This window comes from Saimiri boliviensis, chromosome 1 (genome assembly GCF_048565385.1).
Source record: "Saimiri boliviensis isolate mSaiBol1 chromosome 1, mSaiBol1.pri, whole genome shotgun sequence".
In the NCBI taxonomy this organism is placed as follows: Eukaryota; Metazoa; Chordata; class Mammalia; order Primates; family Cebidae; genus Saimiri; species Saimiri boliviensis.
Window position 1 is genome coordinate 166002512 of NC_133449.1, and position 26820 is coordinate 166029331.

At 41.9% G+C, this 26820-nt stretch overlaps 1 protein-coding gene across 9 annotated transcripts in view; it reads right to left on the reverse strand.

Annotated features, from left to right (window-relative positions):
• The window catches only part of KLHL3 (kelch like family member 3), a 304443-nt gene that overhangs the window by 52778 nt on the left and 224845 nt on the right, over positions 1–26820 (reverse strand). For all 9 annotated transcript variants that reach the window (XM_074379902.1, XM_074379899.1, XM_074379898.1 and 6 more), the window contains 2 exons: positions 26617–26779; positions 13301–13410 (listed from right to left, as the gene is read on the reverse strand). In XM_074379902.1, the coding sequence (XP_074236003.1) occupies positions 13301–13410; positions 26617–26779 (273 nt within the window). The remainder of the gene's footprint in view (positions 1–13300; positions 13411–26616; positions 26780–26820) is intronic.

Here is a 26820-nt window from a genome sequence, read left to right on the forward strand (position 1 = left end):
TGAATCCATGGATATGGAACCCATGGATACAGAGTGCCAACTCTATTTTCAGCTATTAAAAGAATAAAGCAAAACATCTTTTTATACTTGATTAAAGAAGACATCTCAAAAGGACACAGAGCCAGCTGGATGGGGCTTTCAATGCCAATATTTGGGACAATTTAAATATCAAAGAGAATAATGAAGAAATCAGATCAGCGCTGCTTTGAGAGGAAGCAGGGTCAGGGAATGACTGAAAAAGGTTCAAAGGAAACTTTTTGTGGTTTAGGGTGTGCATTACATGCACATATACATTTGTCAAAACTCATTAAATTGTCCATTTAATATCCATATATCTCAATATATGGGGTTACACCTATAATCCAAGCACTTTGGGAAGCCAAAGTGGAAACCCAGGAATTTGAGACCAGCCTGAGAAACTTACCAAGACCCCATCTCTACCAAAAAAAAAATAAAAATAAAAAAATCAGGCATGGTGGCACATGTCAGTAGTCCCAGCTGCTTGAGAGGCTAAGGCGGGAATATAGTCTTAATTTTTTTTTTTAATTATAATATGGCCAAGCATGGTGGCTCACATCTATAATCTCAACATTTTGGGAGGCCAAGACAGGCAGATCGCATGAGCCCAGAAGTTCAAGACCAGCCTGGGCAGCATGGCAAAACCCTATCTCTACAAAATACAAAAATCAGCCAGGCATGGTAAGCATGCCTATAGTCCCAGCTACTAGGGAGGCTAAGGGGAGAGGACTGCTTGAGCCTGGGAGGTCAAGGCTACAGTGTGCCATGAGTGTACCACTGCACTCCAACCTGGGTGATGAAGTGAGACCCTGTCTCAAAATATAATAATAATAATTTTAAAAATATAATCCATGAACCCATATGGATACTAAAAAAGTAGAAGAAAGTATCTTCTTTCTTACATGGATACTAAAAAAGTGTAAGAAGTTCTCTTCTTTCCAAGAAAAAAAAAATGCCCCATAAAAGGAATAATGGAATTAGGAAAATTCCATTTTTGCAATACCACCAATGTAGTAACTGATTGAGCAAAGATCACCAATAGATGCTAAAATCAAAAGTTGTTAAAGGCCAGGTGCAGTGGCTCACACCTGTAATCCCAGCACTTTGGGAAGCCAGGGTGGGAGCCCAGAAGTTTGAAACCAGCCTGAGAAACTTAGCAATATCCCATCTCTACAACAAAAAAAGAAAATCAGTCAGGCATAGTGGCACGTGTCTGTAGTCCCAGCTGCTTGAGGGGCTGAGGCAGGAAGATCACTTGAGCCCGGGAGGTTGAAGCTGCCGTGAGCTGTAACCATGCTACTGCACTCCAGCCTGGGAAGCAAGAGCCTGTCTTTAAAAAAAAAAAAAAAAAAAAAAAACAGAATCACACAACAGATTATATATTACTTACATGGAGGGAAAATAGCCTTAAATAGAGAGATCTGACAGACAATACCTTAAACAAGGACCAAATTTAACACCACCAATAAGAGGAAAAACTTATATTCCTGATTGTGATTTAATTGAAAACACATAGTGTCTCCTAAGTACTATTCTTCCTAAAATATTAATATTTAACCTGAATCTTACGGTGAGGAAACGATCAGACAACTCTATGTTTGCCACATTCTACAAGATGGTTTGCCTGAATTTTCAAAACTGTTAATATCACGGAAGACATAAAAAGGTAGGAAGACAGTTCTAGATTAGGGAGATTTATAGACAAGGCAACTAAATGCAGTGCATAAACCTTAATTAGATTATGGCTGTAAAAGAAATTGCCATAAACGGCTTTTGGGGGGCTATTAAGAAAATATGAATATCCACTATCTGTTAGACAATATTGCTAGATCAATATTAAATTTCATTGGTATAATTGGATTTATGGCTAGAAAAGAGAATTTCCTTGTTCCTAAGAAATGCATGCTATAATATTGAGGGGTGAAGTGTCATAATGTATGCAATGTATTGTCAAATGATTCAGCAAAATTAAAGATTAAATCTAGAGAGATAAAGTAAATGAAACAAAGTATTAATGGTCAGTCTAGGTAAAGATGATGTGAATGTTCATTCTTGCAAACTTATAATAGGTTTTTAATTTTTCAGAATAAGAAATGGAAGAGAGACGAAAAGAAATTCTAAGGGGAAAAACTACAACAAAATTTACAGGATGGCAGAAAGTTGAAATGAAAGCTTTATCTGCAAGGGGGAAAAAAGTATTCTGATTTTTCTTAACCTAAGTACAGTTTTTGTGTGTTGATATGTTAATGATGCTTTGCCCTAAAACACTTGCCACTGCTTCCTAATTACACACTTAAGTCGGGCTGGAAATAACTTGAATTTGGCAAGCTAAGAAAAGAGAAGGGGGAAGGGAAAGGGAAAGGAAGGGAAGGGAGCAGAAAAGGAAAGGAGTAGTACATATGTATAGTTTGCTCCTATTTCTATATAAAATAACCTATTTATGTACAAACATAAGCACATACACCATAGAAATCCTCATCTAGTTCATTTTTTATTAGGAGCTCTCATGGAGCTATGTCCCTCACCCTCATAGCATTGTTTGAATGATTATGTTTCTTCCACTAGCCCTTAAGATCCATGAGAGACCTTGTCTTACTTGCTGGCACATCACACAAACTGAAATACTTTTAAAATGAATGAATGGAAAATGAGTTCAGAATAAGCATGGAAGGAGATGTGTGGAAGCTGCCCAGGCTGGAGCAGACAGCAGGGCTGGGGAAGAGGGAGTTGGAATCTTGGTGGGTAAGGCAGAGTCAAAAGCAGATAAAGCCTGCCTTTGCTGCGTTAAGTGAGGGGCAGACAACCCCATTCTGCCCTGCTTGTGGTTGGTTAGCCACGCCTCTTTCTAGTCCCGTTTACTAGACTGTGAGCCTATGCAGTGTGAGAAGTGTACCAGCTCAATCTCTGGACACCATCCCCCAATGCTGCCTAGCACAACACAAGGTAATTGACTGGCAAAGCTTTGCTGAAGAATAAGCTACAAGGCCTTGAGTGGACAGCATTTATCGATCACATTCTTCCCCATCAACCAGCTTAATTTTTGTTATAAAAACAAAAAAGCAAGCTGAGTCTACCAAAGTCGATATTTAACCTTATCTTTATTTTTGGCTTGACTTGTTTAACTGGTTCCGCTTAGCTGCACTGTTTACCTACTCAGCTGTGAAAGCCACAGCATTCAGCAACAACAGTGACCTTCTCAGCAGCTAGAGAAGGCCACATAATTTTTTCATTTGGCCTTTATGCTTGAAAATAAACAAGCAAATAATCTTCCAACTTGCTTTAGCTTTCAATGTACCTAAAATCTTTCCCAATAACCCTTCCCATCAAGGGACTCTCCTTAAACACTGCCTCCCTGAGTTATGAAGATAACCCAATGAGTAGATACTCTTATGCCTTATTAAATGACTTGCCCAAGTCCCAGAACTAAAAAGAAGCAGAGTCAGCTACGCTTGGTTACATACAAAACCAACTTCAGTGCTCTTGCTCTAAACCCATTATTCTTAGCTGACTCTCAAATGTCTAATAGATCTAATAACCGTGGGGTTGCAAACTGCTGCCCACAGGCCAAATCCAGCCTGCCACCTGTTTTGGTAAATAAAATTATGTTGGAGGACAGCCACACTCATCATTTACGTATTGTCTGTGGCTGCTTTCACATTACAGTAGCGGAGATGAGAAGCCATGACACAAAAAGCCTAACCTATTTACTATCTGGCCTTTCCTAGAAATAGTCTCTCAACCCCCAGTCTATAAAATCTAAGCAGAGACTATAGATTCCATCACAGGACGGGGTGATATCTACTTAGATACTACTTTTTGTGATTAAATAATCAGCTGCTCTTAGACACACTTAGGGTTTCACTTTTAAAACAAAGAAATAGCCCCATTTCCTTACTGATTAATGTCCTAGAACCAATTTCTTGCATGCTACAAGACTGCCATGTGGAAAGAAGCTGGAGAAATCAGATTCCATAGCTCCCAGCTCACCACACTTCAGATGTAAGCACAGGTCTTGGCCAGAGAACACCAGATGAATCCAGTCGTTCCACTCCGCCCCTCTGGACAGACAGGCAGCTGAGCCAGGCTGGACTTCCATGCCCCAAGGAAAATGAGGAGTCCTGGGGCACTTTTCCCTGCTTTCAAAATGTGTTTTGAAGATCAAGAAGGACTCAAGTTAAAAAGGCTGGGCACTGACTTGGCCAGGGGAGAAGTTCAATTGGGAGCAATTCTCAGCAAAACATAGGAAGAAGGAAAAGAAGCTAATTTTGACAATATCAGGGAAAAAAATAACACAAACAACTAGGTTCCTGTACATGGACCTGATTGTTACTTGATCTGAGAAGGAGTAACTTTATCAATAACAACAAACACAGACATTTTACACATATGATCTAGTTTAATCCACCAAAGATCTCTATAAAGCAGGTGTCACTGCTTACATTTTCCAGAAGAGGAAACAGCCTCAGAGAGGTTAGCAAGCTGTACAAGGTCTACTGCCAGGAAGTAGTAGATCTGATGTGAACTCACCTCTAACTCCAAAAACTCATGTTCAAACATTACACAATTTGCATCTGAGAGACCCAATTAATTTTAAGAACCTGGGCAGACTGTTGAGTTGGGAAACTAAGTTCCTAAACTGATAATCCTAATTACAATCCTCCACACCCTCCTAGGACATCTCCCCTGGGCAGGGATTGAGGCAATAGTGTTTACCAAATCCCTGTCATGCTTTTAAATAAAGAAGATAGGCCGGGTGTGGTGGCTCATGCCTATAATCCCAGCACTTTGGGAGGCCGAAGCAGGTGGATCACCAGAGGTCAAGAGATCAAGACCATCCTGGCCAACATGGTGAAACCCGTCTCTACTAAAAATACAAAAATTAGCTGGGTGGGGTGGCACGCCTGTAATCCCAGCTACCCGGGAGGCTGAGGCAGGAGAATTGCTTGAACCTGGGAGGTAGAGGTTGCAGTGAGCTGAGATCATGCCACTGCACTCCAGCCTGGGTGACAGAGCAAGACTCCAGCTCAAAAAAATTAATTAACTAATTAATTAAGAAGATAGTGCTTCTAGACACAAGAATGATTCTGTCAGATTCCTGTTTTTATTTCTTAAATGAAAGCTTAACAAGTTGTATTAACCATACTCTCAGTTCATTGTCACACCCAACACCAGGGACAACTGAGAGCAGTGGTGTGCTGCAATTAGAGCTCATTGTGCATATCTCTTCCTAACTCCACATTTAGTGACATTACACTGGTAGTTGAAGTCAGCCTTGATGGAAATATTTACACCATGGAAATCAGCAAACGAATCAATAAACGAATCAGGGTTTTTGGAATGTTTTTTAGAGAGCCAGTTGTTAAACATTTACCAGTACACCACTGACTGAGTGATGTCCTAGTCTGAAGGCTCCCTAGAAACCTACCCAGTTAAATTCATCTTTCTGACCGTACCTTCACCATTTCACACAACACTTAAAAGCTCTTTCTTGTAGTTGTTTCATTTTAGATTCACAAGGACCCTGTGAAACTGCTAGTCATTTGCAAAAGGAGAAAGTAAGGCAGACAGAAACAAAGTAGATTGCCTGACATTACCCAGCAAATTGGTGAGAAGACAGCAATTAGAACCACTGATTTCAGCCTACTCTTTCCCAGCCCACTGCACATCTCCTTCATACCAAATCTCTCACTTTGTAGCGATATATTTATTTGTGCACATATTTGATAAAATATCTCTTCTCTATGTCATTATAAGTTCTGCAAAGGGAGGTATCTTGTTTTATCTGTTTGCCAATGTCTCTCCTGTGACTGATATGCTATCTGCCACACAGAGAAATATTTCTTAATAGAATGAATAAATTAATGAAAACATGAATGAACATATGTATGGTTCTTTTCCTACAGCAGCACACTGCCAGATATCTGACTTCAGATAACCAAAAATCATGAAAAAATTAAAACAGTAAGATCTCTTGGCCTGGAAATTGTTCTTCAGCTTTCTATCACTGCCTACAGCCAGTAAAAAAGATTTTCACTAAGAGTCCACAAAGAATAAGGAAAGAACTGAAGCATAATGGTTTGATAGAAACGCCTGCAAGCTGAGAGACTTCAGTGGCACTAATCCTAACCACGAGTGCAGGATGATGGAGAATGTCTGCCAGTCAATATGGCGGACTGAGCTGCTTCGGAAAGAATCATTCCCTGTAGCTCCAAACACGTGAAAATAATGTATTATGATAAAGTAAAGATTTGAGCCATATGTGAAAGCAAGAAGAAAATGCCTGAGTGTTTTAAATAAGAAGGAATTCAAGCCAGGCAGCTGAACAAAAGTTGAAGCCAAAATGTCTCACAGAGACAATTCAGATATGAGCTTTAATTGAAGACTGGTGTCCCATTGGGTAGGGTGTCTGGGCCACAGGCTCCTGTGGACAGTTTTGCCCCAGCTATAAAACTAAGACTAAATGAACTCTGCTCATCTGCTATGAGTAAGGGGAAGGAAGCTTGCCGTCTCCTGTGGGCTGAGGAATGCAGCGAGGAGGGAGGCAAGGAAGAGGGGAAAGATAGGGAGTAAAATCTGTATCTTCAAGAAACCCAAACCCTAGGCTCATGCCACATACAAATGTAAAGTTTGAACTGACATCATTCAGTTGTTATAGGAAGTATATAAGATAAAATCTAATACAAAAACTGTTTCCTAAACCAGTAAACCTGTCCTATATGGTCCACAGCCCAGGGCAACCTAGATTCCCAGGATATGATACCCTCTGAACATGAAGTCACAATCAAAAATTATAAATCACCAAGGAAATGAATTACCAAAAGACATATCAAAGATGCAAAAAATAGTAGAATATCTGGGATAACCAATGAAAGGTGGCTTAAAGACTCTTCTCCATAACGTGTTCCTAAGGATACCAGATACAGGAGATATTCTGTAGTGAAGGGGCTCAGGAGTCAAATGAGCCCAAGACACACATCACACTGTATTCCCAGACACCCCTTAAAGGTTTGCAAAGCTCATATAAAAGCTCTGACAAGTCCTGTAGTAAAGAAACCTGGTTACTTTGTTCAGCCAGTGTCTTCTAAATGTATCTAACCTGAGAATGCTTTAAAAAAAAAAAAAAAAAAAAAAAACTCAAACACCTATAAACATCTTGTAATACTGTGTCTTCATGGACACATTTAGGCAAATACTGACCTCAAGAATAAAGTTCTCACTGCTTAAATCTCTTCACAGACTCCTACCCCATACCCACCCTCATCTCCCACCATACCGCATTGAAGATCCTTGGTTCTTGTCACAGAGGTTACTTTTATCCCCAAGTATAAGCTATTCCAAACTTCCAAGTCTTTAGTAGGAATAGTCCTACTATTCCGCCAACTTAAACGGCTTTCCAAAATTCTACTCTCATTTGCCAAAGTTTAGCTCAAAGATTCTCTTTTCTATGATGTCGTTCCTATCCAACAACCTGGAATAAATATTTCAGAGTGCTTTCCTTGAACTACTATTATAAGCAATTATTTTTCTTGGACAAATACTATGGACACATGTTTTCAGTCTGTCTTCCTACCAGACTATGAGCTCCTGAATAGTAATTAGCTGTCACTCATCTCTGTACCCCTCACCAGGGTGGGGGTGCATTAATAAAGAGCAGGGCTTGGGAGGCAGACACATGCAGCTTCACATTACGGCGCTATCTACTCTTAATGAGCTGTGTCACCTCTCTGAACCTTAGTTTCTTACTCTGCGAAATGAAGACAATAATCTCTGCCTTGCAAGTTGTTGTAAGAATTAGAAATAATGTTCTGAATGTCATGCTGAACAGGAAAAATCAAACGTAAAAGCACACACACACACCATTATTCTATTTATATCAACCTCCAAAATGGGTAAAACTCATCTAAGGTGTGAGAAGCCAAGAAGGTAGATGACCTTCCCAATGTAGGGAGTAGTAACTGGAAGGGGTTCTGGGGTTTGTTTCTTTATCTGGATGCTAGTTATGTGGGTGTTTTACTTTGTAAAAAGTTTAATTGTATACTTTATTTGTTTGCTTCTCCATGAACTTACTTCAGTACAAACTTCATGTTTTAAAAATAATAATAATAATGTACAAAATGTACCCAGAGAACACTGGTTGGTCATGGTAGATTTGGGAGTATGGTACTGTGGTATTCTGTGCATAGGTGGTTATTGAATTGCACTGTCCAAAGGAGAACTGTAAAAAGAGTAATGCCAAGGTAGGGCATTAACAGATCACTGCTTGTAGGCTGAGAAGCTGGCAGCTCTAAATGATCACCTTGGAGTAAGGCAGGGCTGCCAACGGTTTGGCCTAGGCAGTAGGGTACACCTGCTCAGTCACCTGGCAATGCCTCCACAGCAATCAGACAAGCCAAGCCCACCAGCTGAGGCCCTCCAGCCTGCCTCCCACACCACCTGGCTGGAGAGGCAAGGAATTCAGACAGAAGGACATGCAACACCAATGATCCTAGGAGACAAGGGCCCAGTCCCCCCCCAAGAAATAAGATATCAGAATTTGGCCCCTAAAATGCAGTTTGAGGAGATAACAGCACATTTTAAAATGTGATAATGCAAAAAGAAAGTAACCTATAGTTCTTATTCCAGCACATACTTAACATTAATTTTTTAAGGAGACTTAATAAATTTCTTCCTAACCAATATCTAAAATATGTCATTTCCCTGTTAAGACTCACTCAGAGGTGTCTCTGAAAAGCCTCAATAGTGTTTCATAAGAAAGTATGGGACCTTGAGATGGAGAAATATATTTACCAGATAGGAAAGCAAGGATTCAAAGAAGTCCAGTAACTTGCTAGGCCCCACAGCAATTCAAGGGCAAAACTGCACTGCAACTCAGGAGTTGTATCTCTTTCCTTAAAGCGGATTTCTCCCAGAAGGTTGTTTACCCTGCCCATGGGTCGCTGGGTCACTAAGGATGTTCATTGCCAGACCTGAACTTTGTGTCTCAAAGGGAAATATAATAAACATGCTGTCAGTTCACAGGCTTAGCCCTGACCCCTCAACACCCACCATGTAGAAGAATCAGATGCCTTGGAGGGACTTGTTTATCTTTTTGGCTCTGTCCTCAGGGTAGTGGAGTGTGTGGTAGATGCACCTGACAGCAATAACTTAAGCATGAGAATGACTCTACAGTCTAAGAAGAACCTGTTTTCAGTGTTCCAAGCTAAGGAATAAAGAACCTGGAGATTCATTCCTTACCTATGAGGAATATCTGTACCCCAGCTCATCCTGGGACATGCAGGGGATTGAGGCCCTTTGTTTTGTGTTAAATGAAGGTTACCAGGTGAAGGTCACTGGCAGAAGGATGCTAAGTGAAGATGCTATATAAACTGCATGCATTTTACAAGCAGTTGCAATTCCCTGTCCAGCCTGCCACCACCGGACAGCCCTGGATGTATATGCCCTCAATAAACCCTATGTCTCATTCACTGCCTCCAGGCCTCTTCTTCGATCTCTTGAACACAGTGCCATCCCTGCTGAATTCAATAGGGATCCAGCATGACATGAGGAAGGGGAAGGTCCCACCCAATGAACTAGTGATTTTGTGTGACTCCTATCACATCCATTTGACCTCTCTCAAATAATAGGAATTCTAAAATAAAAACCACACAAAGGGAAAACAAGAGCAAAAATGGCAAGGATCCATGCCCTCCCCTGCCCTCAAATTCCCCTATCTGTCCGTACTTTCTGGAAAAATGTTAAAATTATTCCCATAACTTCAGGGGGCTCAGGGCGGGGTCCAGCCCCAGTCTGCCTTGATCCCTTGGGGAACATCTGCTGAGCCCTTCCATGGCACCTCCTGGGGCACTAAGTCAGACACTGTGTGTGATACAAAGATGACTAAGATACCCTCACAGCCCTCAAGGTATTTGACGGCAGTAGAGGAGATAAGGAATTGGCAAAAGCAAGTGATGTTGGAAGAAGAACAGTCTCTGAGCCCTGGGAGGGGCCCAGGCAGGGCTGGGGATACTGGGGTACATGAGATCACAACCATTCTCTGACCCTGCTAAGCACTGGGCCCCTGGTCTCACCAACAGCCAAGACCAATATGGCTACTGGGAAAAGCTTCTTCTTAAGAAAGGCCCCAGTCAACAGTTATGACTACTACTAGGAGCAGCAGTAGTAGTGATAACCATAATAATAGCAGCAATAACAATAGTATCTTACAGTAATGAACACTTCCTGTATTCTAGGCACTTTTCATATATCATCCCATTTAATCCTCATAACAACCTTATAAGGTAGATACTATACTACCATTACTCACCTTTTACAGATGAGAAAACTGAGCCATAAGGAGGTTCTTTTACGCAGTCATTCAACAGCGATTTTTTTCAGTGCCTACCATGAGGCTGATACCACTCCAGCAGTGACAGTTGGACGGATAACATTCCTGTCTACTTGTATATGGTACATACATTCTTGTGGGAAACAAATAACTTGCCCAAGTGTCTCAGCTCGTTTAAGTAGGAAAGTCAAGATTCAAACTCAGCCCCTTTGACTGTAGAACTTATACTTGCAAACTCCCAAGATGGAAGCTGCCTAGGGCTGGCCACTGTTACTTATACTCGTTGTTAATGGTAAAATACTACATTTCCTCTATTTTAAGATGCATGTGTTTTTTACAGGTTAATATCTGAAATCTGGCTTTTTAAAATATGTTCAAATAAATCTGTGGGCAGCACACAGAGTAAGTCATAATTGCTGACATGCTGTTAAGTGTGGAGTCAGCGGAACACAAGTTATTTGATTACCAACCCAGTTGAGTTTTCTGCAACTGTTAACATCATATGCAGTGGAATTTTAACTTAAGATCCCTAATATTACTTCAAATACATTTTAAAATTCCACTATAAAACAGTACTGAAAGGAAAGATTGTTATGCATGCAAGAGATTGCTTATCACACACAATGTAATTAAAGGGGGTAGAAATCACTAAATCTCCTGGAACAGACACAGAATTTTCAAAGCCTGAAGGACTAGCATTCAAATGAAAAACATCTAATTGTCAGAAGCTTCCAGCTATTTAACTTCCAGCAAGACATGATTAATTAAGGAGAAATAAAACTATGAGTTTAGCCAAAGAGAAAATGTAGACCAAGCTCCACTATTCTTTGATAAACCTCAAAATTGCGCTGCCAACCTTAAAGGTACTAAAGGGATCAAGATCATGAGTAATCTGCTTTATGAAAAGCAGGACATAATCCTGAAGTTGCACATAAGTTCCAAGAAGCAAACATGAAATAGAACTTCCTTAATGTGAAAAATACCTATACTCCAAACTCTGGTTATACAGAAAGAGCAACTCATATGTAAGCATATGAATTATTGAGCACCACTGCAAACAATTTTTAAGCGTATACATTTAAAGTCATGTTTCTTTGTTTCTGGAAAGATGTAATTAATTCAATGGCAAATTTTACCATTATCAATGGCAAAATTGGTACCATGATCATTATTAATGGTGCCTATAAATAGATGATCATGCAACTACAATGACAACTGTCATTTATTGAGCACCTGTCAAACGCTCTATTTGGTATCCATGTTAAATTTAAGGAAACTAAGGTTCAAAGAGACTAGTGACTTCTTATGGTCATATAGCCAGAAAGCAGAGAATAGAACCAGGTTTTCCTGTGCCCAAAGCCCAAGTGGTTTCCAGAGCACTATAATACCTCTCCCTATTAACACCCTACCCCTACTCTCACCCAGACACAGCAAGCACAGATTTGCCTTCACGTGCAGAAACTTTCTACGATCTCAAGAGCAGGATGGGCCAGCATGAATTCAAAGTAACAGGGTTCCCCTGCTCTCAACCCACATACCCCAAGCTAATTCAAATTCTGCTGTTTATATGAGTGCTTCCATTTTCTCACTCTACACTTAGAACATGCTCAAGGGGGCCCCAAATTGACCAAGTTTCTTAACATTCACATAGCCAATCAACTGACAATTGGAAGGTTCATTCCTTCCAAATGTGCCAATTTGGTAGCAAAATCCAGAGCAGACAGTACGTATGCTTGGTAAGAAGGTAGGGCATCCTCTCAGTTTCTGACTTTAAGGCAGTAAGGGTCCTTTGTGCACATACAGGTTCAAGGAAGCTGAGGCCTCCCTGAGCCTAGGGGAGAGTCCAGTTTATTGTACCAGTCACCTTCTGGGAATCCACCGCTAGTCTCAGGGAAGCCCACAGTTTTAACAAATGACTGTTTTTCTTCTTGATCAAATTTCCCAGGATGGCAGACAGGGGTGTGTGTTTTACCCCATTCTCTGGACATGTGAATGCAATTTCATCTCAGATACAATATCCTTTTCAATGTTTTTCCTTAAATATTCCCTCAAGAAAGAGCCTCAAGCTTGGATGCAAAGAGTGAACTAAGACATTCAGAAAACATGTATTGAGCATCTCTGAGGATACAGAAAGGAATAAGATATAGTCCCTACCATAAAGGAACTCAGTCAAATGTGGGAGGAAGATCAGCTCAGAACTATGTACAATGAAAAGGAGAAAATGGATTGATTCCCTTCCTCCTCTGTGTTTCAGGATAAAAGGATTTCAGGATTTCAGTTTGCAGGATAAATAACAAACTGGGTTAATAATGACTGAATACCTACTAGGTACCAAGTACTATACTAGGCATTTTACATATATTATCCCAATTAAATGCCCTGTGGAATATGTTCTAATACTATTATCCTCACTTTACAAGGCGAGGAAACAAAGGAGAGGCAAAGAACGTCACCCAAGGTCACATAACTAATTTGTAAATACCGGAGCTGCGGTTTAAACCCTGCTGGCTAACACCGAAGCTTATGTTCTCTCACTATAGTAGACTACATCTACCAGCATAAAGAAATGTTTCCTGTTAGAAGAGGAATCTGAATTTGCTTCCTCTTCTGTAATGCGGGGACAACAGCAATGCTTGCTTCACAGGGCTATGGTAGAGGTGGAATGAGCCCAAGAACATAAAGCACTTAGCACAGTGTTTGGCGAACTGTAAGTACTCAGTAAATAGTGGCAGCTTTATCATCATCACCATCACTGTCATTTCTTCTCTAAAGAGTCTAGAATGTAATGGTCATGAGCCAGAAAGCCTTTTTTGTTGGCTTGTTTTAATTTTAAAAGGATTTTTTTTTAAAGCTGTTATTTTTCTCTGAAAGAAAAGAAAAGATCTCACCAAACCACCAGCCCCTCCCATGACCACCCGACGAGTGAGGCTCCCGTTTTCCCAATGAGCCATGCCATACCTTCTCTTCTGAAGAGACGGTCAGCTTGTCGCTGGATATCAAGCTGCACACCTGGTCCAGACTCAGGCTAAGAAACTCTTCTCCTAGCATCACCTCTGGAAAGTGCTGCTCTGTTCCAAAAAAAAAAAAGGAGAAGTTTAAAAAACAAAGTTATAACACACTCCTGCCCTTCCATGACAATCTGTGGGATTCACAGTAGAGTCCTAAAGGGGGTCGGGGGGCCATGGAGGGAAATGGAGTGAAAGAAAGGCAAAGACATCACGGCTGGAGGGAAACTCGCCTTTTAATTCAGCAGTGATGGTATCACCCACTATGATCCTCTGTCCTGAACATCAACAAAGACGAAAATGGGGCAGTCGGATCTGACTTTATATTTTTTCAATGCTCCATGAGATTAATAATAGCATTGCAGAAAAGCCTCACTGGGACCTGCCTCCATAATTGAGCTCATTTCTCCTCAGGGTACAAGCTGGTAGAGTCACAGACAGTGCACCCTGAAGCTCAGCAAACAAAAATGGGTCAGAACTGCTGTGTGTCTGAGAGGTCTCTGGAGGTTCTTACAGGAAGTGAACATTAGAAGGTCGGAAGATGTGATCATCCTTTCTTGCCCAAAGTCAAGCCTACTATTGTGAGTCTCTGGTTCATGAGGAGGCCCAACTAAGCATTCATCCAGGTGGCAATAGGGTGGCCCCACCACCCCTAGGAACAGTCCATGGAGCCAGGGCTATGGAACTGTAAGACACAGGAGGAATTTGGTGACACCTAGAATAAGATAAGACCCACAGGCCTAAGGTCCACAAAAGGGAAATGCCAGGGACACATCCTACCCTGACATTTGTCCAGGCCATTAGCCTGCTATGTCCAGAGCATTAAACTCAATGAAATGTCATCATCTACTTCAGAAAGAAGGAGCCTAGGTTCAAATCCTGCCTTTGCCATTTATAATTATGATTTGGGGCCAATGGCATCATTGCTATGTTGCCCAGGCTGATCATGACCTCCTAGGCTCAAGTGATCCTCCCGCCTCAGCCTCCTGAACAGCGGGGACTATAGGCACAAGCCACTGCCCCTGACTTCATCAACTTCATAAAAGTCAAACAAAGAATTTAAGATTGAAATCATTTCTTGTGAAAATCATTTTTAACTCGTTATATTGAAATAACTTCAGACCCAAATAATTCTCATACAAATTTCTACTTTCATCCAGATTCCCTAAACATTAATAGTTTGCTCTCACAGACTGAATTATAAACAATATTTTCCACCTGCCACTGGACAAAATAGGCCTCCTCACCTGCTCCACACCAGCCTATTGATATTATCATAGTCACAACTAAAGGTTGTCCATCTTGAAACTCAGGAATATCTATATATAATAAGACAAATCCAAAAGTCAGTTTCTTTATGAAGGGAAGCAACTGTCAACCACCGGTCTCCCTAGGCAGTCCCCCATCCAAGCCTCCCTCAAGCTTGAGCCTGCTTAGCTTCTGGGCTGAGGCACTCCCTGGCTGCTATGGTCCATGGGGCCGGCCAGGATAACCCCCCAACAAAGTGTCAACATGGTAAGACACTGGTCTTTGCTTCTCTGTATATCAATACCAAAAAAAGCCTTTAGTTTTTAAGTTAAACATTCAAAAAAACCTTCTTAACTGTGGAAATATTTAAGACTAGATAGTATTAATTTTTAAGTGTTCATTCCTAAAGATCTTAAAATAAAAGCAAGAGAGCAATCTTCTTTGGATGGTGAAATTTATTGTTGGGCTGGAGGCTGGGAAAGTATTGGATTCTCCCTCCATTACCTTTCTGTTCCAGGAAGTCTTTGTACCACAGTCCCCTGTCAGTCGGTAACACCCAAGAAATAGCAGATAGAAAAAGCAGTCACCACGCAAGCCACCACACCATGACCAAGCACAGGACATTGAGCCTCTCGGGACCAGCCACAGCTGAGCTCAGCAGGACCACTCGGTTCTCAGGAGAGTCCTGCAAACCAGCACCAACATCTCTTCCCCAGAGCCACATCTGGCCTTCCACGTTTATCGTTGGCTGACCAAAAAACTGACAGTTGGAGAAGGAAAAAGAACAAGAGGAGGTAAGAAAGTTAAATTCTATGCTATGAAATAAAAATTTCCTTAGAGCTCATAAGGCTATAGATAGACTTAGATTCTGAACGGGAAGATAAAGGAAGTGCAGTAATGTATATTCTAGGTGATGTGGAGAATAAATTAGAAATCCTCAAGATAAATCAAGACAGAAAGTAGTCAGCACCCACCTCCATCTCTCTATCCCTCCCCCGCTGGAGGGTTTAAATCTAGACCCCTTCTTTCTGAAGTGGGCTGCTTCTCTGCCCATCTGGAACCTTCCACTGAAATCCCATTCAGAAATCCTTCCAGGAAGCAGTGTCTGATAGGGAAGGGGCAACAAGAGAAATAACAGGCAGCAGCTTCCCACCGAGGGCTGGCACCCATGTATCTGGGAGGTTTGTAGGGCATGAGCAGAAAAAAAAGAAAGAGATCAAAGAGGAAAATGCCTTCCCTCTCCCTTTAGTCTGAGGAGACAGGGGTAGCCCACAGATCTTTGTACCAGGATCCCCTCTCTGTTAGCAACACTCAAGAAACAACAGGATAGAAAAGAGAAACAGGATGCTCCAGCTAACCCCATTTCCTGGGAAATAGGATTTCCCCAGAAGACTTTGTATTCCAGTCAGCCCTCTCCACAGCTGCTTCCTGGAAAGAACCCACTTTGCTCCCAGAAGACACCTTCCTGAATCATCTTCTATTTTGAACAGTTATTTGGGGTTTTCTGTTTGTTTTGCTTTGCTTTTAATGTATTATTGGAGAATGTAATGAAGAGCCTTCGCTAAGGATCAGAAGACCTGGGTTCACTTCTTACAGTCACCTCTTCCCAGGCTTTGGCATGCTCATCCATAAAAGGCAATCATAATCCCTGACATAGGTCTCAAGATTGCTTTGAAGCCCAAAAATGATAATATATATTAATTCATTTTGAGATCTTTAAGAAACTCTTTAGAAATGAAGGATGAATTCTATCAGCCTGTGTTCCTGCTTTGCAAAGTCCAGTTCTATGGGCAGCACCACTCTTTAACAGAGAAGAGTTTCTGTATCATCAAGATATCACTTGGGGCCAGGCACAGTGGCTCACACCTATAATCCTAACACTTTGGAAGACTGCAGCAGGAAGATCATTTGAGGCCAGGGGTTCAAGACCAGCCTGGTCAATCAAGTGAAGCCCCTTCTTTATTTTAAAAAAAAAATGTTTTTAAGACATCCTTTGGGACTGCAGGTCCTATGGACAAGGCTGTGGACATGTAAGATCTTAGAGACCAAATTTAATTCTACTGAATTCAACAAACTATCCAGAGACATTGGTTATTTACTTCCTTGAAGCTGCAGGTTTCCCATATATCAAATGGAAATAATAACAGTATATCTCTTGTAAAGGTGATATGGGCATTAAATAAAAAAATAGATGTAACTCACATTTACTGAGTCCACTGCAAGTGCCAGATAACTGTTAACATATGATGTATCAAATGCAGTGTTTCTTCAAAAATGAAGAAAGCAGAACTGATGTCTACAAGGAACTTACTGCCTCATAAGCAAGACAAGACAAGGCACAAATAACTCCATCCCAAAGTCCACCTCTGATAGGACTGAGAGAAATACTTTCAGTATAAACAAAGGCAGGGAAGAGGGAAATTCAGAGCATGTGTAAAGAACAGCAATAGTGAAGTCTAGCTAGAACGTAGGTGATGTCTTCATTTGTCCAACAAAGATTTGCTGAGCACTCCCTAAGTATGAGGAGCTCTGCCAGGCTCTTGGAGATGTGATGGAGAGGCAGATGAGGCTAAATCCTGGGGCAGGGGATGCATGTGCAGGGGGCATAGTACCTTTTAACCATGGGCCAGCCATAACTCCCCAGTAATAACTCTAACTTTTCTTATCATTTTGCTTCTCGAACTACTCCCCTCTCCCCGTCCCCCCTCCCCCCTCCCTCTCCCCCCCTCCCCCTCTCCTTCTTCTTCTTCTTTTCTTCTTCTTCTTCTTCTTCCTCTTTTTTTTTTGAGACAGAGTCTTGCCCTGTTGCCCAGGCTGGAGTGCAGTGGCAAAATCTCAGCTCACTGCAACCTCTGCCTGCTGGGTTCCTGCAATTCTCCCTCCTCAGCCTCCTAGGTAACCGGAATTACAGGTGCATGCCACCATGCCCAGCTAATGTTTTTGTATTTTTAGTAGAGACGGAGTTTCACCATGTTGGCCAGGCTGGTCTCAAACACCCTGACCTCAGGTGATATGCCTGCCTCGGCTTCCCAAAGTGCTGGGATTACAGGCGTGAGCCACCATGCCTGGCCTCCTTTTTCTTAAAGAGAAGTGGACGCAGAGGAAAAAAAGTCAGTTAATTAAGGGTTCTGGTTAAGAGTTCTAATTAATCAGGCTTTACTATAAGCAACAAATATTGTTTAAGTTCCAAGTCCTGATTGGTAAAATATAATGAGTATGTTCCTGTCCATGTGGATGGGAAATTATGAAGAAGAGGAAGAGGCACTATACAACTTTCAGTATTTTCCCCACCAAGCAACACAAACATATCTTCCCAATGTTAAAAGGATGATAAAATTTGGGTGACACATTCCCAGGAAAGGGCTTTCTCTGGTGGTACAGTTGGGTCTTGCAGAAAGTCAAGGCCATTTCCTAATATTAGCTAACACTATTCTAAGTATTTTACATATATTATGTCTCTCAATCCCCCCAAAAGCCCTACTAAAGTGAATATCAATATCCCCATTTTACAGATGGAGAAACAGAAGCTCAGAAAGTCTAAGACATGTGCTCAGGTTTACAGAACAGTAAATCTGGTAGAGCCAGGTTTTGGAACCAAGACTGGCTGTTTATAATAACAAATATTCTGATAAGTACCAAGAACACCAATACTGAGCAGTCCACTGGGGTAAAATTAAACATAGACATCAGAAAACAAAAACTTTAAGAATCCCTCTTAGGGGTACTGGACATAGAGAGAGCCATAGACAGAGGATATGCATCTAAAAACCTTTCTTTGGGGAAAAAAGAGAGTAATCTTAATCCCTAAATTCCTAAATTCTTAGCATTTTGGAGTCAGTTCTGGTTCAAATCTCAGACCTAACCCCAGAATTAAGACATTTCCCTAATAGCCCCTGTTCACCAGGCTAAAGGAAGTGATAGTCTTTGGGGCTCCCAAAGCCCCCAAACAAGAAATAACAATCATATCCCTAATCACCCTGCTTTATTACATGAATCTTTCTATTCTATTGGGACTGGGAGCCCCATGAGGTCAGGGACCAAGTCTGTGTCATTTGAAGCTGAATCCTTAGTCTCCAGCACAACATCTGTGTATACTGAGCTCTAAAATTATTACTGCACTTTCCTGACTGTTCTTCAAGAGTGCCTAGGACTCAGGCAACCTCTCAGGCTAGCCCCAGGACTATTCCTCTCTCCTTATGGAATGAAATAAACCTAAACCGGCCGGGCGCAGTGGCTCAAGCCTGTAATCTCAGTACTTTGGGAGGCCGAGGTGGGTGCATCACGACGTCAAGAGATCAAGACCATCCTGGTCAACATGGTGAAACCCTGTCTCTACTAAAAAAATACAAAACATTAGCTGGACATGGTGGCGTGTGCCTGTAATCCCAGCTACTCAGGAGGCTGAGGCAGGAGAATTGCCTGAACCCAGGAGGCGGAGGTTGCGGTGAGCCGAGATCGCGCCATTGCACTCCAGCCTGGGCAACAAGAGCGAAACTCCGTCTAAAAAAAAAAAAGAAGAAGAAGAAATAAACCTAAACCTTTGGTCTGGTTCATCTAACTACAAGCTCAGAATAAATGGAATGATGACCCATCTATGACTTCCTTGACCTGCAGAGATGAAATAAACTCCATAAGCCTCATAATTCTCAGGGCCAGCAACCCCATGGAACAGGTATGAGTGCCTCTGAACTGAACCACAGGTCACACCCTCAGAAGAGACTAGCTGACACAGGTATACACAAACAAAATCAAAACATTTTGGCAGGGTGAAAAAAAAAAAAACACAGAACTGCCTTAAAACTCTCTCTTTCGCTCCTTATTACTCTATTTTTGGAGGCCAGTGGCAAGCTTTCTTGAATCAATATTTAGCTTTCCAGGCTCACAGTTTCTCTGCTCTAGGGAGAAGGCTCAGCTCCTACAGGGAAGTAACAGAGACCTACCTTGACCTCTTCTCAGAAGGGTCATGACCAGCAGTCCTCAGACTGTAAATATTATTACCTCCACACTCCCTGGGAAGGCAGGAAATGAGCTCTCTTTCAACATTGCCTTAACTCCAGAAATATAGGTGTTGTCCTCTCCCTTTCTCTCTCTCTCTTCCTCTCTCTCTCTCTCTCTCTCTCTCACACACACACACACACACACACACACACACACACACATAGCCAAGGGCCATAACAGTGCTATTGATTCAACAGTGAGGTTCCCCATAACCCAGAAAATGGAACAAGGGAAGTTTCCTAAAATCCTAACAAAGAGCGAGCAACAAAAACTATCTATGTCTGCACGACTGCCTCATTTTCCACCTTCAAATTAGAAGCAGAAAATCCAAGAGAAGCAGGAGTGAGGCAATCATCATGGGAAAATAGGCTGCGCTGGTCTGGGCGGGTGGGAAATAAGTAGCTGGGGCTCAGGACACAGACCTCTGCAGTCAGCTGGCCTCGCTGTGGCACTACCACTTACAAACTATTAACATATGATCTTGGACAAGTTACCAAACCTCTCTGGAGTTTCAGTTCCTTCACCTATAATCTGAGAAAATCATAACTATCTCTTACACTTAGGTGAACAAAATGAGGCCATGCCTATGAATCATGTAACATCATTCCTGGCACCTAGCAAGTATTCAAAAATGATAGAAACGCCCATCATTATCATCATCATTATTTCATGGTGACAAGTTAGGAGCAGCAATTTTAGAAGAGGACTCTCACTGAGTCAGAGGTTTATGTTTTCTAAAGCTTCTCCAAATTTTCGTGCTGCCCTTAATTTAATTACTTCATTCCATGATCTCAGATGACTCAATCCATCAAAAAAAGGTCATTTCTCTCCACGAGCACATGAAATCCAATGGCTTTTCCATCCTGTGGCTGGAGGTTTTCGCTTAGCTTTGGCAGACTGATGTAAACAACATGTCCAAAGAATTTTAATTGCCATTTCATTAATGAAGTCCCATTAATATCCCTCCCTAACAGCTCTGCTGATGGCCCAGTGCATGGCTCTCTAATTACCAAACAACGAAGTCCCCATAAACCTGGGCCCTGGCCTCTGAGGTTAAAGATTAAGCAGTCCCTGGAAACAACAATAACGAGGTATAAGAAACGGGCTGTGAAAGACACTGGGGTCCATTTCCCAGCTACTCGCTGCCCAGAAAGACTGCGATGCCATTAGCTGAGACAAGGGTCTGAGCAGTCAGCTTCTAAATGTGCTACCCTCTTCATCCTAGAATAACATATATCATAGCAAAGATCTGGGGGATTTTCCTGAGGGGGAGACTGAATCCAGAGGAAGCAGGAGGGACTGCCACAGCAGGAAGATACAGGACCCTTCCAAATAGGAAACCAAATAGGCAGCTGGATATTGAGGTGATGCTTCAGCCCCCACAAAGTTGTGCTCTTGCTGGAAAAGCTGAGGCCCTATCAGAAGCCAAGAACTGGCTTTAAAATAAAGTCACATTTGTTTAGAGAGCAAGTTGGCAAATATCTATCAAAAAAAGTTTGATCCAACCATTATGCTACTAAGATTGTATCCTGTAGGTACACTAGCAAGTGTACTCCAAAATATTATGTATAAGAATTCTCACTGAAGCATTTTAAACAAAAGAAAAAACTGGAATCGTTAATGTCCACTGATAGAAGACTGGGTAAATAAATTATACCTCATCCATGTGATGCAGAAAATTAAAAGAATACAACATAGCCATACACAGGGGTCTGAAAATAATTGCAAGATTGTATTGTCAAACAAAAGTACAATGAGTACAGAGTGCTTCTGTTTGTGTAAGTTCAAAAGCATAATACATAAATTCTGTAGGGATACCAAGGATCTCCCCACTTCCGAGAGACAGCCTGGGAGAAGACTGGCTTTGCATTTTATATCTCTATGTAGTGTTTACATTTTTTGGTCATCAGTATAAATTGCTTTTAATGAACATATTATCTAAATTTTTCAAACAATGGTATAGAAATGTATCTGCTAACATGGAAAGACATTCATAATATACTGCTAGGAATTTTTTTTAAGAGATGGGTTATCTTGCTATGGTGCCCAGGCTGGACTCAAATTCCTGGGCTCATGCTATGCATGACAGCTTGAGCTATCAACCTCAACCTCCCAAGTAGCTGGGACTATAGGCACCTGCTACTGTACCTGGATAGAATGCTTTTTAAGCTGGAAAGCACACATATTCAGTAAGAAAGATCTGGAAGGATATACATCAAGATGCTGCAGGCAGGTCTCTCTAGGTAGGATTACGGTATCTTCTTTCCACCTATGTGCTTTTTCTGTAATGGTCAGGGATGAATTTTTCTTAAAATAGCAAGAACAACAACAAAAATAATGATGAGTATAGAAAAAGAAAGCTTTTTAGAGAAGGAAAAGAAAGAGAATTCAGCAGCAAAACAAATCTACAGATAAGTGAAGGCAAAGCAAAGCTAGCCAGAAACTGGGAAGAGTAGGGGAGACTGCACAGGATATACCTGCCTGCACCATACATCTAGATAAAGAGAAACCAAAACCAGAAGTCCTAGACATGACCTTCCTCCCACCAAGTGCATGTGATCTGCAGCAGCGGTACCTGAGGATTCCTGTTTCTCCTGCCTGGACCCAACTCTGAGGCTCCCTCACTGCAGATGATGAGGCTGGCAGGGAGGCTCCACAGCACAGCCCCAGTGGTGTCTACTTCCATAGGATGCTCTCCTCCCCATTCCCCCAATCTCCAAATTACCCTGGAGACAGCATAGGATGTGCTACTCCCATCACAGAGAGGAGAAAATAGGCTCAGGATTACTCAGATCCAAAGTGTTAGCTGGTCTGATTCCTAGTTCCGATATGGAAGGTCTCCTTATAGTTTGTTGGCATGAAATAATTTCTAACTCAAGGCCTCTGTCCATGGAGGCCTATGACCACAGAGACCAATGCTTTCCCTTGTATGTGACCCTAGTGGGTGCCTGCACCCCTATACTTACAATAGAATGAGGTCACAGGTCTGTCTCAAGAGGCAGTGATGGCAGAGAACACCAGGCTCCATCTAAAATCAGGGGTACAAGACCAAGAAAAAAAGCAGGCCCACATCAGTGGGTAGGTTCAAGGGAGTAAGCATGGATAATAGTTTTCTACTTCTTCTCTAAACACTGCACAATCTAGCCTTCATACCCTTCTTTTAACATATTTGCATCATGGCCTTATCATCTACATTATACTACTTTAAAAATATTATCTCCCTAGTGTGCACAGCAGACAGCTACAGAGAAAGCCACCCAGGAGAGGGTCACAGGATCCACAGAAGGCCTACATAACAGGGAGGAGACTCTCAGCCTGAAGATCATGCTGACCCAGCCAGGGAAAGTAGGAAGGCCTGCTCACTCATGCAGCGAAGGAACAGGCTCCATGTGTCTGAGAGGAAGTCATCCAACAGAAAAGAGAAGAAGACACCCACATGGTCGTTCCTCCACCCCAAAATGACAACATACCCTGTCTAGTGGACAGCTGGATGTCTGTCTACACTGCCTGGTTGTTGGGATTTGGTGACTACATTGCACAGGCTTCCAGGAACATGTATCCAATGGAAAATGCCAACTCTAGCCACATGCACTCCTCAGTTACTGATTCACAGGGAGTCCTTATGCCCAAACTGGGCCTGGAAGCTGTAGAATGTAATAAACACTGGCTCTGGAGTTGGCACAATCTGGGCTTGAATCCTGCCTTCTGTCCCTTCTGTCACTATGTGACCTCAACAAATTACTTCACCTCTCTTATGCTCTGGTTTCTTCAGCTATTGTATGCATTAAATGGGATGAGGCCAATAAAATGCTTAAGATAGGGTATGACTCAAAGTGAGAGCTCAATAAGCACTAGCTAAGGATAATTCATCAAGATGGCTGCATACACACACCCATCATGCAGACAGAACTCAGTCACAATGACAGCAACAGGACCAAGGAGTACCAGAAAGATGGATGTGTTCCTAGCTGCATCTGCTGCACTCTCCCACAGATGAGTCTCATCATCATACAGTGCAAGGGGCAAAGGGAGAAAACACAGACATTAAAGTTGGGAAGAGCCAGGTTAGAAGAGCCTGGGAGCTCTGTTAAATGTGGGGATTCACATTAGAGAAATGCAAATCAAAACTACCATGTGATACCATCACACAGCAGTCAGGATGGCTATTATTAAAAAGTAAAAAAAACAACAGATGCAGAGAAAAGGGAATGCTTATACACTGCTCATGGGAATGTAAATTAATTCAGCTACTGTGGAAAGTAGTCTGGAGATTTCTCAAAGAACTGAAAATAGAACCACCCTTCAACCCAGCAATCCCATTACTGGGTATATTCCCAAAGGAGAATAAATTGTCCTACCAAAAAGACACATGCACACATACATTCATTAAGCACTATTCACAATAGCAAAGACATGCAATCAGTCTAGGTGCTCATCCACAGTGGACTGGATAAAGAAAATGTGGTACATATACACCATGGAATACTACACAGCCATAAAAAAGAACAAAATCATGTCCTTTGCCACAGCAAGGACACAGCTGGAGGCCATTATCCTAAGTGAATTAACCAAACAGAAACAGAGCACCAAATATCACGTTTTCACTTGCAAGTGGGAACTAAATCCTGGGTACCCATGGCCATAAAGATGGGAACAACAGACACTGGAGACTCCAAAAGTAGTGAGGTCAAGGGCTGATAAACTTCCTGTTGAGCACTATGTTCACCATCTGAGTAATGGGATCAACAGAAGACAAAACTCAGCATCACACAATATACAAATGTAACAAACATGCACATGTACCCCTTGAATCTAAAATGTAATTTTAAATTTTAAAAAAGGTGGGGATTCAGTATACTCCCCAAACCTCAGACAACTGTATCAGCCAATTAGTGTGGGATATGTGCTAGGTGTGCACACACATGCATGCACATGCTATGTGGAAGGAGAGGGCTGGTAAGAGGAGACTCAGAAGAAGACAGAGAATTTCTGACATATAATTTCTGACATCTAAGCACTCTTCCTTTGCCACTACACTAGCAAATGTTTGTGAAAATAATCTGCACAGAAAATGCTTGCCTTAGCAAAGAGCTTGGGTCCTGCTAAAGCAAAATCTTAGCACATCCATGCATCTAGAACAGGCATCCCCAAACTACGGCCCATGGGCCGCATGTGGTCCCCTGAGGCCATTTATCCGGCCCCCCTGCCGCACTTCAGGAAGGGGCACCTCTTTCATTGGTGGTCAGTGAGAGGAGCACAGTATGTGGCGGCCCTCCAACGGTCTGAGGGACAGTGAACTGGCCCACTGTGTAAAAAGTTTGGGTACACTTGAACTAGAAAGTAACCTCTTCAAGGGCTTCACTGAGAGTCCTCCCCAGGGAGAGAAGGGGCTCCCTAAAGAAATGTGGAAAGGCAGTGGATTGCTAGAGGATGAGTGTGCAGGGGAAAGAGAGCACAGGAACAGCAGAGAAACAGGAGAGTCAAGGTTTAGAGCCAGAAAGAATAAGCAGGACTCAGAATTGGGGCTACTGGGTAATATCCTTCACAAAAATCATCATATCAAGACTATCTTTACAACTGCTCCCATGTGTGCCCTCAGAAACAGATTGTGGGGAGACATGAAAGTCTCTGCAGGCTCCTGGGGTCAGGGACTTAATCAGACAGAAAAAGCATGCCAAGAAACAGAACAACTGCTTGTTGCTTTGTTGACCAACAGGCTAACACAGCACAGGTAGCTAGCTGGCAGGTGGGCAGCCAGTAGCCCTCAGCTAATTTCCAGACACTGGCTGCAGGAGACACTGAACAGAATAGCAGCCATAACAGTGTTTGAGCAGGGAAAAGAAGGAGTTGCTTTATTACAAGACAAGAAGGTAGCCATGGCTGAATTTATCAATTAAAATGATCAGGCCTATTTCCTAGTCATTCATCGTCTTTCTTCAGACTGGACCAAGTGGCAATGAAGATTTCTTTCCAGCTAGCTAAATAAACATGGTGGACTGAATATAAATGTTCATTTCTACTCCCTTCCAAACCCCTATTAAAATAATAAAGTGACAAGCTCTAGCGCAGAGAATATCTCCAAGAAAAATAAGTGAATCAACAGATTATCTGATGTACTGAGGACTGTTCCAACAAGAATTAGTGGTAGAACCATACACTATACAAGAGAAAAAGACAATTATTAACCACCCTTCTGATTCGTTTTCTGATTTAAAAATCCGTAATTGTAATAGATTATTTAGTTCAGTTGTGGAAACGATATTTGGACAATAAAGAGGGGGATGGCTGCATGTGTATAAAAAGAAAGTATGCAAAAGCTCAACCTTTTTCTTCTGGAGAAGTCAACAAATAATATCTAAAACTAATAAATCTAAAATTAATTCATCGTCTAAGACGACGAATGACTAGGAAATAGGCCTGATCATTTTAATTGATAAATTCAGCCATGGCCACCTTCTTGCCTTATAATAAAGCAGTTACACATATTATTTTGATAAATGGAGGTGAGTAGCAGATGAAGTAGCTTTTAGCTGGATCAGAACCTGCATTTTAATTTTTTAAGGATTGAAAGTGAGTGGCTGTAGAGCACAAGACTCAGTGTGGAAAGGTGGAGCAGGGTACCCCTCATCATTATAAGCCCTTTAATAGGACGTGACTTTTAAAAGCATGTTCATGGAACACCTGATAAAAATAAAGGTTTCCGTAACGATACCAAGAACTGTTTATTTCAAGACCTAGCTCAATTTACTCTCCCCACCCCACAAGTCTTCTTAGATCTCCTTCCTCTACTATAGTAAAAATTACTGTCTGTACCATCCATTTGGCAATTAATCATTTTCCACTTGGCAATGAGCTTAACTTTCCTACCATTAATTATCTTTCCACCTGGATCTTGTATCCCTAACTAAATCATAGCTGCTTCACAGCAGAGACCACTTCTCATAATCTTTGAGGAGTCTGCAGAAGGCCAGGTGATTAGATCCACAAACTCGGAGGAGGTACAGCAGCCCGGCTCCCCATTACCTGCATACGCATTGGCCTGCTGCAGAAGGTCAGTGCAGGTGTGCACGTCTGCAAATGCACGGATCCCCAGGCAATTGGTGGGATGCAACTGAGACTGCAGGAAATCACAGCAGTTTTGCCGAACATCCATAAGCTGCAGCAAGCTGGCTGCTGGTAGCAGCACCTGCAAGAGAAGGTGACATTCTCAGACACTAGATCCCACTG